The sequence below is a fragment of the Ailuropoda melanoleuca genome, chromosome 1, assembly GCF_002007445.2.
Source record: "Ailuropoda melanoleuca isolate Jingjing chromosome 1, ASM200744v2, whole genome shotgun sequence".
Taxonomy (NCBI): domain Eukaryota; kingdom Metazoa; phylum Chordata; class Mammalia; order Carnivora; family Ursidae; genus Ailuropoda; species Ailuropoda melanoleuca.
In genome coordinates, this window is record NC_048218.1 from 129,470,740 (window position 1) to 129,486,890 (window position 16,151).

Genomic DNA, 16,151 nt, shown 5'->3' on the forward strand with positions numbered 1-16,151 from the left:
GGTCTCTCAGTTTCAGAATTCCAAAATCTGGATGTCTCTTATAAATTGGTACGTGCATAATGTTGTCTGTCTAATATGAGCACACATACAACTACTATTCACTTCCTCCCACCTCATGTCATTATTAAATCAGTAATGGTCTTATAATTGATGGCATTTGGGGTTTGTGCAAATAATATAATTAGTTCATCTCCATTTTCTCAGCTTTTTAAAAATGGTCTCTGTTCTACTTTTATCCTATTTTACGTTCTTAATTTTCTAAGCTATTTCATATCCTTTTGTGAACAGAAATGTTATAGGACAATATTTGACAAATGGCTGTTGAATTATTCTTAAAGTTGAAATAACAGTATAAGCACTAATTTAAGACATTTTTAAAGAAGATCACGTGATACTAATCAGTCACTTTGAGGTTTTTGAAGATATTTGAAGGTGTATGTGCATGTACATGTAATTTAAAATTTTGCAGTTTTAAAGCACAAATTCGGTCGTAAATTACCAGTAATTCTCTCTGTGTACTCCCAACTTAGGATACTCAAAGGACAATAACAAATGTCTCTGATGAAGTCTCCAGTGAGGAGGGTCCTGAAACAGGATACCCATTACGCCGTCACGCGGATAGGACTTCTGAGAGCATTCTTCGGAACAGAAAGTCACACCATTATAAGAAACATTACCCTAATGAGGTATATACTTCGTCCTTACATATATGTATACGTACCTATTTTATGTGTTATTAATTTACAGCTTCTTTCAACAATTGAATATAATTATTGAAGTAAATATTTCCCATCAGTATCAATTATCATGTTATATTGTCTGGGTATATAGAGTAACAGTTTCAGATTTATGTACTGCACACACGATAGAGAGCTACTCATTTGTGCTCATTTTGTGAATTATCTCTGAAGACTCATACATTCAATTTGTTGTTTACTTTTAAAGACAAACATCCTAGAGAGACACTTTGTGAACTCCTGTGTTAGTCTTTTCCACAAGTTGAAAGGCTTTATAGCTTTTGGATCATAGCAGAGTTATTCTAAGTGACTTTCTTCATGTTATTATCACTAGTTATTCAGTTGCCCATTCTGTAAAATTCAGTTCTTTTTTTCTTCTTTGATTCTTTATTAATATTTGTTTTTCTCTAAACCCCTTTCCAACTTTATCACATCTCTTGAAGTTATCGCATCTCTTGAAACTATTTAAGTAGAAAAAGAATTTCATTCAATTGTATTTTTAGTATTCTAAGGACAGAACATTTCATTATCTCACTTCAAGGCAAATGTCACTTATGACACTTTGATAAACATTGCCTTCTCTTTTTAGACTGTATTAGAATTTTTTTCTTGATGGTTTAGGGCTATACTTGTGAAAAATCAAATATTACACTGTGCTGGAGTGTGAATACCTTGATTGTTTCAAGCTTAGAAGAGTTACTTGTTCTTCATACAATCTTCTCTGTGGTTTTATCTGTATTTAATCTTAGTGGTGACTTTGGCTGTTTCTTCTCTAAGGGGCTGCCATTAGACACACACAAATGCCAGTGTGTCTGCTCATCGACTTCACCCACATCATCTGATATACTGTTCCCTGTTCCTCGTGAAATTCAGTTGTGTGAATTTCTCAGTCTTACACTAAGTACAGTCAGAAGTCAGTTGGTACTGGAAGGGATTCAGGACCTTCTATAGAAGGAGGTCTTCACTCTCCAATAGATAAATTATATGGCTTTAGAGTTACTTTTCTCATCCGATAATCTGCTCTTCTTGGTTTGCAGCTATATTTTGAACTCTTGAGATTCTTGAAAGGCAGAACAATATTCTGTTTATCTTAACTTTTAAATAAATATGTTGCCTAAAATCTTCTGGGTTTCAAGCTAAGTAATGCTGATAATTAGCTAGTAGACATTGATTGTTTTGAATCTTTTTTTAATGATGTAAAAGATTACCTAAAAATAAAACCTGGTTTTTCAAATTCTTTATCTGCAAAATAGGTTGCTTTAGACTAGAAATTTTAAAAGCTGCATTTCAGTTCAAGAAAATTTTGACTCTCAAATCAAGCTAACCTCACAGGGTATTTTAGAAAAGCAAAACAAAAACTCCTTTGAAGAAGTAAAAATTGAGACAGGATACAGTAGTGTTGTAGTGTTGTTTGACATCTTTCTGTATATATTATTCTGTTCTCTTCAAATTACTGGTGATGTTTTTTCTTTAAGGGTGAGACACAAAGAAAGCATTTTGGAAAGCACTTTGTGCCTGGGTAGAACTTGTGGTCTTCTTATAAAATGACTGGTTAGTGACACAGCCATTTGTTATAAGCCTCTCATATGTCAATATCTATAGATATACTTTTTAGAGGTTTTTAGTTTTTCAGGGAGAATCATCCAATCTTCTGGTGGTGTGGGAGTAGTAGATATTATACTAGGCTGCCATGGTGTTTGGCATCAAGGGGATTGGGGATGAGGTGTGGTGATCTTGTCATTTAGTGTGTAGACTTTCACTTAACCCCCTTCCTTCCACCCCTCAACTCTCCCACCCCTGCCCCAGTTTCTTGCCTTTTTCTACTATCTGCTCTGTGTATCTGGTTGTCTTCTTCTAGTCTCCTTTAGGGAAGATGGTGGTGGAGTTACTTGATTATCTGGAATAAGAGGTGTCCTGTGGAATTGATAACTTCCTTTAAGCATTTGCCCTGTTTCCTACTCTCTCCTGCTTTGTTTAACTCTACAAGTATCTTTCAGTTTTTATTCCCTATTGAAAATTAGCTTTTCATCTAATGAAGGTAGCATTTGATGGGAAGGATAATGAAGAAACCATGGGCTTGGACTCAGAACATTTAAGTGACTTTGGAAAAATTGTTTAACTTCTCTGAGTCTCAGTTTCTGCATCTGTACAGTGGAGAGAGGAGACTAGCTTCCTCAGATTGTTAGTATTTATTTATTTGTTTTTATATATTTATTTTTTTAAAGAATTTATTTATTTATTTGACAGAGAGAGACAGCCAGCGAGAGAGGCAACACAAGCAGGGGGAGTGCAAGAGGGAGAAGCAGGCTCCCAGCAGAGGAGCCTGATGCGGGGCTTGATCCCAGGACTCTGGGATCACTCCCTGAGCCAAAGGCTGACGCTCAACGACTGAGCCACCCAGGCGCCCCATATTGTTAGTATTTAATAAGATTATGCACAATTGCCTGGCACAAAGCATTTATGTTACAAATTCTCATTCCCTTCAAATAAATTTTTCTCCCTTTAATTTGATTATATGCTCAGTTTTAGCTATTTGTCTAAAGATTTAAAATAAGCAGACCAAACCAAATTAAATGAGCTGTTAACTCAGCTATATTCTTTAATTCAAAAATTTCCAATTTTTAGCCTTTTTTCAGCAATTTTTAGTGAAATTCAAAGTGGCCATTAATCACCTAAATGTTGCAGGTAAAATTCTGTTTGACATGTAAGTGGTTATAGGTCATAATTTTTTAGAATTTACATTTGTGAAGTGGCCCACTTATTAATCAGTCTTTGGCAAAATACTTTTATAAGAAATTAAAGATATTTTCTTATCCCTGAAATCACCCATTCGTTTCAGTTAAATAATCATCAGGTCTTTAATCTTGTTACTCATTTCTGCATCTGATTAGCAAATCTGCATCAGAAATTAGTTATAGATAATAATCTAGCTTTATCAAAAATTTTAAATTAATGATTACTGGTTACTGAATACTTTCTGTGTCTTGCTGTCTAATGAAAACAGTTGTGATAAAAACTGTGTATGCTTCAAGGATTCTGGTTGACATTAGTGAATCAAACATTTTCGAAGTGCTTTTTATAAAAGAAAGCAGACTGATTCTTACCTTTTTTCTTTCTGAATATTTTTTTCTTTTTATTTCTCTATTTACTTTCCTGCTCAACTCTGTCAAACATTTTTACTTCTTCAAACGAATAATTCTCTTCCCACAAATAAACCCCTCATCAACACACTAAATATATATTCATGGTGCCCCACTCTAATATCAATAAATTAATTATCAATCACCTGTCTCATTCATTCAAGATATTTTGATATGTATAGTAAGGGTGGCAAAAAAAAAATTGGTTTTTATTTTCCATTGACTCACAGTGTATTTGAGAGTTATGACTTACTTGAAAATATTAAATTCATGAACATTTAATAACACAGACAATATTATAGATGCTGAATAGCAATGTAAAATTTATTGTCATGGAAATAAATAATAATACCTCGCTTTAGGGACAAAGGGATCACTCTAAATAGAAGGCTTCAAAACTAACATTTGTGGAGCCCCTGCATTGTACCTGGTCTGTATTAAAAGCTACAGTGCTCATTTAATTTTCAGGGTCTCTTTAAGATAGTTTTATTCCCCATTGCCAGAAGACTAAGCTAAGGGTCGGAAACAAGGTAAGCAGCTAGAAAGGGGTAGAAATGGTGTTTTCCTGACACTTGGTTGAGTAGGCTGGAGAGGAGAGTAGGATACAGGGTAGACACATCATCAGGGGCTAGAGGGACAAAGAACAAGCTGTATTTAGGGGCAAGGGCATAACCAGCGTCACTGGAGGGGAGGGTTGTGTAGGGATGCGTGGAGAACAAAGTCCAAACAGCACATTTGAAGACAAGCTTGCTGATGAAGGAATTTGAACTTTATCCAGGAGAGCGGTGGAAGTCACAGAAGGACTTCGATCAGAAAGTGAAAATAAAGCTCACTTTAGGAAGATGAATCTGGAAAGTAGGCATAGGAGTCAATTAGGAGGCCTTTTATAGCAAACAAGGTGTGGATGGTAAAGTCTGAACTCTGATGATATCATGAGAAGAAGAAAGGAATACAGTCTAAAACATTTTAAAGGTAAAATGGACAATCTTAGTGACAGAGGATAACTAAAAACAAATCTGAAAATTTCAGCCTACTTGGCTGTAAGGATGGCTATTACCATTCTTTACTCAGTAAAAGTTATTTTGAATTATTAAATCAAACTTTTACTCAAAGGTTGTACAGTGACAACTCCTAGGAGAAAAGTAAATTGATTAGAAATTATTTAACTTGTGCCTTTTAGTTTTTCACTTTTATACCATAGATTGTCTCAAAAACATGAGTTGGCAGTTATCTTCCTGGTATAGATTATTTATTAATTTTACATCAGTCTATTGAACGTCTATTTGAAAAGCAAAAGCAGTAGATACATGAGATCTACTCTTGCTAAAAAAAGACTAGAGTAAGAAAATAACTCCATTAAACACATCAGTTAAAGTTGGTTAATATTCAGTGGTAATATAATATCAATACATATACTGATAAAATAATATCCATACGAACTTAGGCTAGTCTCTGTCTGCCTGAATTTTGAACTTTGTGTATAAAAATTTAGGCGGAAACAGGCACAACCTTTGCATGCAAAATGGAGCCGAGATGTGAAATCAAATAAATTTTGACATGAGGAAATTTTGTTACTCCTTAAATACTAACATTTTTTTAATGTTTTGCTCTGTTTCACTGTCATTTGACAGTGTATTTGTTGTTGTAACAAAAAGTAGCAATGTATGGTTCTGATAGAATCCTTTGACTTGGAAAGGGTTCATAAATTGTATTAATGTCAAAGAATATCTTGATTTCAGGATGCCCCTAAATCGGGTACTAGTTGCAGCTCTCGCTGTTCAAGTTCCAGACAGGATTCTGAGAGTACAAGGCCAGAATCTGAAACAGAAGATGTATTATGGGAAGACTTGTTACACTGTGCAGAATGCCGGTCATCTTGTACCAGTGAGACAGATATGGAAAATCCTCAAATTAATCCAAGTGTGAAAAAAGAATATAGAGACGACCCTTTTCATCAGGTTGGTTTTCAGCATTGGGTTATTTGGGGCTCTCAGTCCAGCTTTTTTGGAGGTGTGTACAAATTTTATAGAGGTGAAAAAAAAAAAAAGCCTTACATTCAGTTAAAGTAACATTCCTGTGATTTTTTTTTTTTTTTCTTTTTATGTGAGCTGTGGTCTGGCTTCATTGGAACATAGAATTTCAGTATTTCTATTATGGTTGTGTCTGTCACCTTGCAAATGTATGTTCCTGAGAAGTTGTTGGTAAATGGAGTTTTATAAGTCAAATTGTGTTTTAGATGCATTAGTCCTTTTCTCATTCAGCATACTTAATGGTCAGATCAACGCCTGTGGCCTTAGCTCCATCTGTAAGATTATAATTCACACATCTATATCTCATGAATATCAGATTTAAATCTGATATTCAGATTTATATTCTATCTCCTGAGAGCTTTAGCAATGCTAAAGCAATGCTATCCAACAGAAATCTAATGAGAGTCACATATGTCATTGTAAGTTTTCTGTTAGTCTCATTTGAAATGTTTAAAAAGGTGAAATTATTTTTAATATATTTTACTTAACCCCGTATATTCAAAATATTATCACTTCAACATATATCCAGTGTAAAAAATACTAATGCAATATTTTTTCTTTTTTTTTTTTTAAAGATTTTATTTATTTATTCGACAGAGATAGAGACAGCCAGCGAGAGAGGGAACAAGCAGGGGGAGTGGGAGAGGAAAAAGCAGGCTCATAGCGGAAGAGCCTGATGTGGGGCTCGATCCCATAATGCCGGGATCACGCCCCAAGCCGAAGGCAGACGTTTAACCGCTGTGCCACCCAGGCGCCCCTATATTTTACTTTTTTTTTTCTACATCTTCAAAATCTGTTGTGAACCATTACAGCGCATCTCATTTGGACTAGCCAGTTTTCAAGTGCTCAGGAGCAATGTGTGAGTAGGACAGCACACGTCTATGCCATAGCTTTTTTTGAATGTCCCACCAGTATCTCAAATTTATCCAAACACCCCATCTTCCCTCATAAATCTGTTTTTCTTAAGGCTCTCAAAATCTTAGTGAATGAGGTCTCCATCCATCTACTCACCAGTCCGGAAACCCATGGTCATTTAAAATCCTCAATCTTCCTCTTCTTTCTCTTATGTAATTTCTCATCAAATCCTAATCATAAAACCAACAACTAAGGTCTTAGAAAGTTAAAGGTAGAAGGGAACTTAATCTGCTAAAGGGTAGCTAGCAAAAGAACCTCCTAAAAACCTATTGTATTTACTAACGAAATTTTAGGAGTATTTCTATTAAATGCAGAAACATGTCAGGGATACCCATTATCACTGCTTTTGCTATCAAAATCCTAGCATTTGTGTTTGTCTGTCTGGTTGAACTTAGACTGATTTAAAATCCACATTAAAGAGCAAAATGTTGAGCATAACTAAAACAGTTTCGGAGAACAACAGGAGACTTTCCCTACTGGATATAAAAATTTACTTTAAAAGTACAGTAATTGATAAAGGTAGTATGGTATAGTTGTATGCTGTGGACTGAATGTTTGTGCCCACCCCCTCACATCCATCAGTTCATATGGTGAAACCTAATGCCCAAGGTGATGGTATTTGGAGATGGGGCCTTTGGAGGGTGATTAGGTCATAAGGGTAGAGCGCCCATGAGTAGGTTTAGAGCCCTAGGAAAGAGACCCCAGAGAGCTCCCTTTGCCTCTTCCACCATGTGAGGCTACAGCAAAAAGAGGATAGTCTGTGAACCAGGTGGTGGGATCTCATCAGACACAAAATCTGCCAGCACCTTGATCTTAGACTTCCCAGCCTCCAGAACTGTGAGAAATAGACGTCTGTTGTTTCTAAGCCACCCAGTCCATGGTATTTTGTTATAGCAGCCCAAGCAGACCAAGGCAGGGTATAAACAAATAGATGAATGGGACAGAATAGAAATCCCTGAAGTAGTATGTGTCTATATGGGTCCCTAATATATGACATAATGGCCTTACGGCCAGTGGAAAAGGATGGATTCTTCAGTATATAGTTGTAGGTCAAATGATTACACAAAAATATATTCCAGATAGTTCCTAAATGTGAGGAAGCGAACTTTAAAATACTTACAAGAAAATATAGGAGAAAAATCTTAGTCACTCTTGATAAGAGAATAATATTTTATTTTATTTCATTTTATTTTATTTTTTAGAGAGAGGGCAAGTGGCAGGTGGAGGGGCAGAGGGAGAGAGAGAAAGAGAATCCCAAGCAGGCTCCATGTTCAGCATTGGATCCCGACATAAGGCTGGATCTCACAACCCTGAGATCATGACCTGAGCCAAAACCAAGAGTCAGATGCTTAACTGACTGAGCCACCCAGGCACCCTAAGAGAGTAATTTTTTAAAGAAGATACGAAAACACAAACAAACATCAAAAATGAAGGGATTGATCAATTTGAATATCCTAAAATTTAAATTTTGGGGCTATAAATTAAGCCGTAAACATTGTTAAAATATGGGGAAATAGAATTGAGGGAATGTTCTGGTCTGTACCCTCCAAGGTGTGAGATAGTTAATCATATGTGTACATAGGGGAAAACCAGGAGGGAAGGATTGGAGAGATACTAGAGAAGTAGTTGTTGAATGAGGTTTCTTAAGATTCTGGAAGGGAAGCAAAAGTAGGAAGTTTTGCCTTCGATAGGAAGGAGAACACATCTGCTGAGATACAGGAGGAGGAGGAAGTGCACAGAGAAAGTAAGATGATGAGGATGTGGAGGACAGGAGGTCTAGTAACAATAAGTAAGATGATGGGATTGGGGGCTTGTAGATGGTGGTGAAGGCTCAAAGTTATCATTTGTGGGAAATGGAGAGTATGTGTTTGCACGTATTCAGGTCAATGAACACAGTAAGAATCACACTGCCATATTGCTGAGGGTCCAGCTGGAATCTGAAACCATGAGTTTGTGGTTGCCCAATCCACACAATTGTGTGATATTCTCTGGAATACAGTTGTGGTAATCAGTAATAGCAAACATTTAAAAAGCGTTCACTATCTGCAGGCACTGTGCATAGTAATCTTGATGCATTATGCCATGTAATTCTCACAACCTATGACAATGCAATGTATTTTGTATATATTTATTTTGTAGATGAGAAAAATTGAGGCTTGGAATTAAATAATGCACCCAAAGTTACACAGTATAGGTGCTCAATAAATAGTTGCTATTCAAGGGACAGGATAGGCCAAGAAGTAATGGATATGGTAAGTGTCTAAACGTGTCAGATTGAGAAGGAAGTGAAACCAAGAAAGGACTGATAATTGGAAGGATAGGTGTGTTCAGAAGTGTTTTAGAATTTGGTTTGAGACATCCCGTAAGAGGAGTTGTGGTTGAAGACTCAGTTCAGAAGTTGAGCAGTTCAGTGTTTTGACAAGGTCCAGGCTGTGGCCACGGGAGTAGCTGCAGGTCCCTGGATTGTAAGAAGTGAAGAAAACAATGAACAATCCATGAGAATAGGGTGTTGGATGAGTCATCTGGATATTCATCTACGTCTCTGAGCATAATAACTGGAATTAAAGTTTAGGAAAATGCCCGAGAGCTATTTTCCCGGTGATACCATAATTAGGCGTAGAAGCAGGGACCATGTGTTCTTTTGCTCATTGTTGAATCACACAGTGCTTGGTACATAGTAGGTGTTTAAACAAATGTTGAGTGAATGAATGAAAGGAAATACATTTTTTTTAATGCATGCTATACAGAATAAATTGGTCCTAAATCTATCACACCACTCTGCTCCTTTTTTGATAAGATTTTTAATGTTCTCGTCTGCATATTAATTATAGTATGATGGGCTTACATTGGTTTTGCTTTTGGATTAAAGACTTGATTTTACACACATTTATTTTTCTCAGGCTTCTAAAAAATAAGCTCAGTATTTTCAGTTTTAATAGTAGCCGTGTAATGGAAATTAGCTCCCTTTAATGAAAAGCTACCCGTTTTTTTTGTTTTGTTTTGTTTTGTTTTTTGTTTTTTTTTCTTATTTAACTAAGGTCTGTATTAGGTTGGAGGACCATTTCCTGCCCACCATAAAGACTGAAAAAATCTCCTTAGGAAGAAACAATGAACATTTGAATCCATGTGTTCTAGTCAGGATGTTACCAAATTTGTAGTTTTGTGTTGTTTTATTTTCTTGGGCAGTAGTAACTGAAACATTTCTACAGCAGAAAATTTCTCTCCTCTGGTCATGGCTGCATATATAATAAAGTTATGAGACCATATTCAAGTGAAATTCATTTCTCGGTAGGTAAAGCCAGATTTTAATGGATACAGCTCCCACAGGTAGAAACTCCAGTAAAGCAGTTGTCACCATTTAAGTGTTAAAGTTCAGGCAATTTTGAATGAACACAGAGCAAAGCAGTTGAGATTTTGAATGAGGATAAAGAACAATCATTAAAAGAGTTCCAAATTTTGGTTTGAAAAACATACTAAGAAGAACCTATGTGATAAAATTATAAAATAGAATTATTTGCTCTGATGTTTTCCTTGAGCCTTTTTGAAAAAGTGTTTCATTTAATACTGTTCTTCATACACTGTAGGCAGTCCATGTTTCAACAAGACTTGTTTCAGAATATATTTCACACACACAGATACAGGGTTGGGTTTTTGGGGTTTTTTTTCAATTAACTCTTTTTAAATTCACCGGTTTCTAGTTGCTCTCTTCTGTCTTCTGGCTTTCTAAAAATAGGAAGATGATATCAAATGCTAGTTAGAGGAACTGCAAAAGTAGCTGGGCGCAGAATGAATACTTTTGAAAGGAGGGTGAAGGACTTGAATTCCTATTTCTGTGTCTAGATGGACCTTCTTGATATGCCTTGCTTCATATAATTGGGAAGCCTTTAATTCACTGCTAACAGACTGAGAGTTTAAAAAGATTAGAAGCCTGTAAATCAGTTGTTGAAAACTTGCCGGGGCGCCTGGGTGGCTCAGTCGTTAAGCGTCTGCCTTCAGCTCAGGGCGTGATCCCGGCGTTATGGGATCGAGCCCCACATCAGGCTCCTCTGCTATGAGCCTGCTTCTTCCTTTCCCACTCCCCCTGCTTGTGTTACCTCTCTTGCTGGCTGTCTCTAGCTCTGTTGAATAAATAAATAAAATCTTTTAATAAAAAAAAAAACTTGCCTCTCAGACTTTACACTCTGCATTCAGCTTCTCCCACTTGTTCCTGGCTTTATAGTTACATTCCATTTCATGATTAACTAGATTTCCATGGAAAGTTTGATATGTGTTTTGGTACAAACAACTTCTAGCTAGAATATTTTGTGGAATATTTGTGGAATTAAGTGGATTGTTAATAACTAGTATATTACAGTGTTTAAGGCTCTCCAGTGACATATATGCTATAATGGTTAATGTATATTAAAATAATATATCTTTGGTAAAAAGATAAGTTTTTAGAGGAAACTTCTTCATAGTCAAATAAACTAAATCTAAAAAAGCTTTGCCAATAAAATGGTTACTGGCATTACATAAAGAAAATTAATGCATAATTCAGAATGATGATAAGTTCCCATATCTGTTTTCTTACATATTATTAAAGTATTATTTTATATCTTTAATCAAAATGAATCAATGCAATTTTATTTTCCCTACAGGAAAATATTATATTCCTTAAGTTTTCAAAAAACATATCTTTACCATATTTTATTTTATTTTATTTTATTTTTTTAATAATATTTATTTTGTTATATTAGTCACCATACAGTACATCCCCAGTTCTTGATGCAGTGTTCCATGATTCATTACTTGCATTTATCACCCAGTCTTTACCATATTTTAATCACATTTTTATTCTTCAGAGGATAGATATAGCTATAGTAGATTCTTCTTTTTTTTGTTAGAAGTTATTTTAATGAAATGCGTTATATAAATAAGTTAGCAATACTGTAATGTAAATAGATTAATCCCATTTGGGGTTTAATCTTTTAATATTCACTTATCAATATCCGATAATGTAAAGATTAGTGTTGTATTAATTTTATTGCTATCTTTAATCCCCAACTATCCTGTTTTGAAGTTTTGGTTATTTTTTTAAAGGTTTTATTTTTAAGTAATCTCTGCACCCAAATGTGGGGCTCGAACTCACAACCCGGAGATCAAGAGTCACACACTCCACTGACTGAGCCAGCCAAGAGCCCTGCAGTTTTTTTTTTTTTTATATCATAAATCTAAAACAAACAAACACCCCAAACTTAAGCATCTCGTCCTTTGTATTAAGGCTTTCAATTTTTCTTTTCTTTTTCTATTCTTGAAATGTTGAGAGATGCTTTATTCTTGGGAGAGTACTTCTAGTTCCATGTGCTTCTGTTTGCAGTATTTACTCTAACGAAAAAAAAAAGTTAAATTGATCCTTTTGGGAATTGCTAGATTAAAATATCAGAAAAGTAACTGACTCAAATACTGAGGCCGAGGGTGTGAGGGAGAGTCTCTTTCAGGATGAGATTGTATCACTGTTTAGTCTTTCAAAGAGGTAAAATCATACCTGTCATGTGCTTTTGTATTGAATGACCATAAGCAAGAGAGTCAGTAACATGAACAAATTGATATCCATTTGTCTTGGAACATTAGTATATTTGTAGCTATGTAGACAGATTGACAACTGAGTGCTTTTGCTGACACATTTTAGAGGATTTTTGAGCAATAGCTTGCCTAATACCTGTTATAGGAAGTTCTTAACTTACACATTTTTTATAATTGTATAATTTCATATGCCATCTGCTCAGTGTATATGCTAATTAACATTAAGATAGAATTTTAGTGTCACTGATACTGGGTGTGTGTAGATACACATATACCCATGTTCAGCTATATATATATGTTCTATTTATAAAATATGATAAGTATATTCACCAGTTTGTTTTTTAGTGTAGTCTATATATATACACACACGTTTTATTTATGAAATGTGATAAATGTATTCATCTATTTCTGCTTATTTTTTGTAGAGTCATTTGCCCTGGCTCCATAGTTCCCACCCGGGATTAGAAAAAATCAGTGCTATCGTATGGGAAGGCAATGACTGTAAGAAAGCAGACATGTCTGTGCTTGAAATCAGCGGAATGATAATGAACAGAGTGAGTTTCTAAATTCTGTTCTTTTAGTTCAAGAGTAAGACAGTGATTATTAATATATTAAATAATTACTACGAGGTTATATTTACAACTTAACTCATTTCTTCAACCTGGAAAAGACAGTTATTTGTATTTGGCACTGTGATTTAAATGGTGATTTATCACCAAACCACTGTCGTCTTTTGGTGTTTTCATTCTTCTGACCAAGAGTAGATGGTACAATCTAAAATTTTCCTTTTTTATGTTATTCTTTCTTTTGCTTTTAATGGATCAAACTGAGGAGCTGCCAGATACACAAGTGTTGATGAAGGCTTACTTTCTCCTGTATCATCCCTCCTGCATATTAGTACCCACAAATTCAAAATAGGATATTTGTCTTGATGCTTGCTTACTTAAATATATAGAAGTAATGCAGCTAGGGTGTAAAAATGCTAATGGTAGTTTGAGGAGATAGAGTACAAATACTATGGGTTTTAATTTCCATTTCTATTAAATTGTGTCTTTTATCAGATCATCACGGTTTTTAAATTTTATCTGATTCCTCTGGACAGCTAGACATGATTTAACTTGCAATTCTGAATTTCTTGTCTGTGGTGTGTTGTGTGAGAGCTATGGTGCAGGCTTTATGGAGGACAGAAGTTAAAGTAACTGCCCTAGAAATTGATTTCCTTCCTATTACTTATGCAGAAGGAGTGTCTGGAGATGTGTATCTAGTTGGTTCTCCATACCTTAACTGCCTGTGAACTAGCGGGTCATTGACAGATGTATAGTAGGTATATATGTGCATATATGTGTAGTGTACAATATGATGATAAAAAACTTGCTGGTATTTAAGATCCCTCAAAGTCCTACCAGTCTCATATTTCCCGTTATTTAATTTCCAGTTTCCTTTTCTATAATTCTCCTTTTTCCCCCTTTCTTACTTAATTTTTCCCCCTTTAACATAACTCTCTCTTCTAAAATGGTTTTAGAGTTTAAGGAGATGATCCCTTTGTATTTTGAGCTCTTTGAAGAAGACACAAATTGCAAATTTATCAAATAAGTAGCATTCTTGATTTTTCTTTTTATGAACTGACCTTAAGTTGATATGAGATCTCCTCCTTTTTAATATTAAAGTATATATGAATATTTCTAACTTTTGAAATAATGAGATACTTAGAATATTTTTTCTGGATCTAGGTAAGACCAAGATAGTTCATCCTTTTGCATCTATTTAGTGAATTAGAAATATGATAATGAACTATTTTTAAAAACTGAAGACATAATGACTTATAGTTTCCTGGTAATATGGTTTCCAAACTTTGAGTAAATTTAAATTTCATAATTCATGTCTTAAAACTCATATAGTCTAACAAAATGTTTCATATTGCTATAAATAAAATAATGCTTAATAGGAATTCATTTTACTGTTGATAAAATTTGTGTTCTTTTTTTTTTTTTTTTAATCTCCCTTTCTCTAAAGGTGAACAGCCATATACCAGGAATAGGATACCAGATTTTTGGAAACGCAATCTCTCTAATCCTGGGTTTAACTCCATTTGTTTTCCGACTCTCCCAAGCTACAGACTTGGAACAACTTACAGCACATTCTGCTTCAGAACTTTATGTGATTGCATTTGGTTCAAATGAAGATGTCATAGTTCTTTCTATGGTTATAATAAGTTTTGTGGTTCGTGTGTCTCTTGTGTGGATTTTCTTTTTTTTGCTCTGTGTAGCAGAAAGAACTTATAAACAGGTGGGTATATATAGAATTCTGAATAGAGAATATTTTATCCTTTTCATAATATTTAAAGAATTCCTGAAGTATTTTAGTATTTCATTAAATCATTTTGACCTGCTAATTATTTTCCTGTTTTGTTTTTGTAGTACTTAAAACATATTTTGTCAATTTTTGCTTTTTGTGGTAATCTACTTGAAAATTAATCCTTATCCTAACCTTTTTTAGCGATTACTTTTTGCAAAACTCTTTGGACACTTAACATCGGCAAGGAGGGCTCGAAAATCTGAGGTTCCTCATTTCCGGTTGAAGAAAGTACAGAATATAAAAATGTGGCTCTCTCTCCGATCCTATCTTAAGGTAGAATGACAATGATAAAAGTACTCTTAACATGCTAACTCCCTCTGAGAGTGTCAGTCTTTTTGTCAATATGGATGTACAGTCACCTGTGTACTAACGAGGTGCTGTGTGGCCATACTTAGTGTTCTTTTCAATCCAGATGCAGAAATCCAGAATCGGGGTTTAATTAGTTCTTTAGAGTAAAATAGCTGAGATTTAAAAGGCTTAAATACATTTTAGGTAGGTTATTCAAGATCAGATTATCCTAAATACATATTTTTTTAATTTATTTTTTAATCGAAGCATAGTTGACACACAATGTTAACTAGTTTCGGATGTACAACATAGTGATTCACCTTCTCTCTCTGTTATGCTATTCTTACCACCAAGTGTAACTACCATCAGCACCATACAGCACTATTAGAATACCATTGACTATATTTCCTAACCTCTGCCTCCTGTTACTTATTCATTCCATGACTGGAAGCTGTACCTCCCACTCCCCTTCACCCATTTTGCCCATTCTCTCACCCCCCATCCCTCTGGCAACCATCAGTTGGTTCTTTGTATTTATAGGTATGAGTCTGCTTTTTGTTTGCTTACCCATATGTTTTGTTTTTTAGTTTGACTTTTATCTTTTTTTCGTAAATCTCACCAGCTTCTACTCATTAAAAAGCTTAAAGATTTTTGTTTCTACCTAGAATGGTTATCAGAAACCAGCAGAGGGAGCCCACTGCTTAAAAAAAGAATTAAAAAAAACTAATCAATGAGTAGCCTCACTGAAGTGGCCTCTTACTATTTAAAAATATTAGCTTGCAATTCTAAGCCGTTCTTTTCATGCTGTTCTTATCCTTTAATCTTTTTAAATAACCTTCCTAATTATGGAAGTAAGATATAAAAACTCAGGAGGGAAGTGGGAAACATCTAAATTAGGTTTAGGAAAGCACTTCTTCTGAGGATTATTTCTTTGCTGCATTAAGACACAATGATTTTCATTATTCATGGAGTAATCAGGTCTTAAATAAAGTTGGCCCGAAGACCAGAAACCCTCTGATATACCTAGATCTTTATTTTTTCAAAGTAACAATGAAAGAAGTAAAAAAAGTTTGCACTATTTGTCTACCCTTCTATTTAAAAAATTCATTATTCTGTTCATCGAT

The 16,151-nt window shown here is 34.8% G+C and overlaps 1 protein-coding gene across 2 annotated transcripts in view; it reads left to right on the forward strand.

Annotated features, from left to right (window-relative positions):
* PHTF2 (putative homeodomain transcription factor 2) overlaps nt 1–16,151 on the forward strand; it is a 120,044-nt gene that overhangs the window by 91,787 nt on the left and 12,106 nt on the right. For both annotated transcript variants that reach the window (XM_011225517.3, XM_034667028.1), the window contains exons 9-13: nt 531–686; nt 5,617–5,835; nt 12,810–12,938; nt 14,398–14,670; nt 14,881–15,012. In XM_011225517.3, the coding sequence (XP_011223819.1) occupies nt 531–686; nt 5,617–5,835; nt 12,810–12,938; nt 14,398–14,670; nt 14,881–15,012 (909 nt within the window). The remainder of the gene's footprint in view (nt 1–530; nt 687–5,616; nt 5,836–12,809; nt 12,939–14,397; nt 14,671–14,880; nt 15,013–16,151) is intronic.